Source organism: Limanda limanda, chromosome 21, assembly GCF_963576545.1.
Source record: "Limanda limanda chromosome 21, fLimLim1.1, whole genome shotgun sequence".
Lineage (NCBI taxonomy): Eukaryota > Metazoa > Chordata > Actinopteri > Pleuronectiformes > Pleuronectidae > Limanda > Limanda limanda.
The window spans coordinates 12,585,381-12,588,642 of NC_083656.1; the positions used below are offsets into that span (position 1 = coordinate 12,585,381).

Below are 3,262 nucleotides of genomic sequence, written 5' to 3' on the forward strand. Positions count from 1 at the left end.
TTTTTGTAAATAAATAAATAAAGCGCCATTTCAAAAAAATGGCAGTACTTTTGGAACAAAAGCCAAAAGCATTTAGACCACGACACCCGTTGGTCAGCTCTCCGCCTCGTCTTCGTGTTCCTGGTCCAGGTTCCTGAGGCAGCGGATGGCGTCCCTCCCAAACGACTGGAGCTGCACCAGAGTCAGATGCGCCGCCACCTGAACCTCGTATTCCCCGTGCAGACGTAAAGTAACCGTGGTCGGCGAAGGTGGCACCACCCCATTTTTCTGCAACATCTGTAAGGCACAAGGAAATGGCTTCACATAGGTGCTACAAATGCAGATCATTCATAAGGGCCGAAGGGGATTGATGGAGGCATGCTCCTACCTTGTTGATCTGAATGGTGAGGTCTCTGATGTCGGCCATTAGCTCAGTCACTTTGTTTTTGCTCTGCAGTCTTTCAGAAACCGCGCTCAGTAAGGCCCGGTGCAGCTGAAGTCCCTCAGACATGCGGGTCAAACAGGTATTCTAATGGAAGAAAAAAAAATCACAATACATCAGTCATGTTGTTTGTCCCACCTTATTACATCCAGAGAAATGCCTTTGTAGATTCTTACCAAAGTGAAGTTTTCTGACACGGCTCGGAGCACAGGAGCCGGGAGGATGCCAATGTTGGCTGCCATTATCTCAAGCTTGGCATTGTCTGTGGAGTTTAGCTCCAGAGTCTGCAGCAGAGAGATAACACAAAGATCTTATGGATGGTTTGCAGCTTGGCATGCAACTGCAAACATGTGCATCCTTAACACGCTTGTAGGCCTATTTGTTTGAAAAGCCCTGGATCCCACATGAAAAAGTGGTAGAGGTGCTGAGACTCTCTCCTAGGAACAACATTAAGAGTTGAGGCCATTTACGTATTATCAGCCAAATGTACTGTAAGAGAATATTCTACTATAACGATCATCAAACGTCATCATTTATACCTGTACAGTAGCTAAGGTATAAATTTGCATAAAATGTACACTGGTGTAATACAATTTTTTCAAAAGTGCAGTCCTAATGGTAAGTGGCTGAAGAGAACATAACACATTGTAAATGTAAATTACAGTGTCAATTAGATGTTTTATTATTTTGTAAGATTAAAAAGAAAAGATATTGTAAATATGGACAATACACAAAGGCTGAGATAGATAAATAGATAGATAGATAGATAGATAGATAGATAGATAGATAGATAGATAGATAGATAGATAGATAGATAGATAGATAGATAGATAGATGGATAGATGGATAGATGGATAGATGATAGATAGATAGATAGATAGATAGATAGATAGATAGATAGATAGATAGATAGATAGATAGATAGATAGATAGATAGATAGATAGATAGGTAGGTAGATAGATTACGAAACAGAATTTATCAGACAACTACAATGAAGAAACTCAACATACAATATTATATAATGAAAATTAAAAATAATATATGCATTTATCTATGTATAGGCAACTCTCCCTCGACTGAAGGGAGCATAAACCATATGGAGACTGTCTTATTACCCCCTTATTAAATCAAGGATGAGATAAATAGATCGATATATAGATAAGTAGATGGACAGGTAGGTAGATAGATAGAAAGATAGATAGATATATTATGACATAAAATATGTCAGACAACTAAGAAACTCAACATAATCACAGACCAAAACACTTAACAAACCAAAGAACTCAATATTATATGATGCCGATAAATATAATATATGTATTTATCTATGTATAGGCAACTCCCCTCGACTGAAGGGAGCATAAACCATATGGAGACTGTCTTATCAGCCCTGACAATAAATCACAGACCTCAGAGATCGATGCTGGTCCATAACTGCTCTAAGTCAAACAGTGAAGAATGGTGCAACAGCAGCTTCGGGTGATACGAGGACTGTCCCAGCTGATTTTATAACTTTCCAACATGCGCAGTGATAAAATAACACTGACACATGGTCAGACTCCAGGCCTTTCAGACCAGTAACGGAGGCTTGGTGCCGGCTAACAGTCCCAGCCATGCATCACACATTACACCGGCGTGTCTCTCACCTCTGTGTGGATGCAGGACTTGTGCGCGTCGGGCACGGCCAGCAGGATCTTGTGCGCCAGGCTGCAGCTCTGATGCACCAGCTTCTGGAAGTGAGGCCCCTCAACAAGTGCGTTCCCCCCCGGGAGAGCTGCGCTGCGGGCGAGCGAGGCCATGGCGAGGCAGCGGAGGGTGAAGGCTGCGAGAGGAGGAGGAGGAGATCAGGTCGATCAGGAAGGAACAAGAGAGCTCTTTGGCATCAGAACGAGCCCATCCGCGCGTACCCGGCACAATGTTTGGGAGTGTGTGTGTGTGTGTGTGTGTGTGTGTGTGTGTGTGTGTGTGTGTGTGTGTGTGTGTGTGTGTGTGAGTGTGTGTGTGAGTGAGAGAGAGAGAGAGGAGGAACAAAGCCCTGCTCTCTGCTCGCCTGCAGCAGCATGCCTCCCTCCAGGCTACAGAGCTGCGAGAGGAGTCAGTGAAATGTGAAACCTGACCCCAAAAACTAACTCCAGCAGTTAAACATAGCAAACAGGACCCTTTGAGCCCATGTGGATTAGAACCACCACCTGATATCTGCTCCTTCAGCTGCACCTCCGCGAGCCTCCTCTCCTCTCTGAGAGTGAGGAGGTGACTGAGGAGCAGCGTTCCTCCACCAGCGTGACCTCACTATACTCACCAATCAGGATGTTCATGGCCTCTGTCCGGGAATGATCTTTTAAGTATTGATCTCAAGTGAACACTGGTTAATACATAACGTTAAACATGTGTATATATAGCAGGCCGGTGTGGAGGGGTTTCCCTTTATGTGTTCATGGGACCAAGTGTCACTATGAGTAGTGAGACATTTCCATGAAATTCTACAAATTCTTTTTTTTTCACCACAAAACCAATTAACTGGGATTGGTGAGGAAATGTTCTTCGTCTGACACGTAAAGAAAAGAAAAGTTTATAAAAAAAATAAGTGCGATAGAGAGAAATCGAATACAGCTCTGAATTATGATGATAATAAAGAATATAGAGTTTAAGGATTTCATATATTTTTGAATTATAAGCAAGGGCAGAGAGCATAATACCTGAAATCTTAAAGAACTACTATTATTATTGTTGTTCTTGTTCTTGTTGTTCAGTCTCTGTTATGTAATGTTTTCAATTTAAGAGAACTGATATTCCTGTATTAGTGTTTTTCTTTTTCTATTTTGTCTAAATTCATGTTGCTC

At 42.3% G+C, this 3,262-nt stretch overlaps 1 protein-coding gene across 1 annotated transcript; it reads right to left on the reverse strand.

Moving 5' to 3' along the window:
• Positions 1-93: 93 nt before the first annotated feature.
• Positions 94-2,641, reverse strand: csf3a (colony stimulating factor 3 (granulocyte) a). The gene is made up of 5 exons (XM_061095598.1): positions 2,612-2,641; positions 2,069-2,244; positions 598-705; positions 368-508; positions 94-297 (listed from the first exon to the last, which is right to left on the reverse strand). The coding sequence occupies exons 2-5, from the start codon at positions 2,219-2,221 to the stop codon at positions 94-96; spliced, it is 606 nt and encodes a 201-aa protein (XP_060951581.1). The 5' UTR covers positions 2,222-2,244; positions 2,612-2,641.
• Between the last annotated feature and the right edge of the window lie 621 nt (positions 2,642-3,262).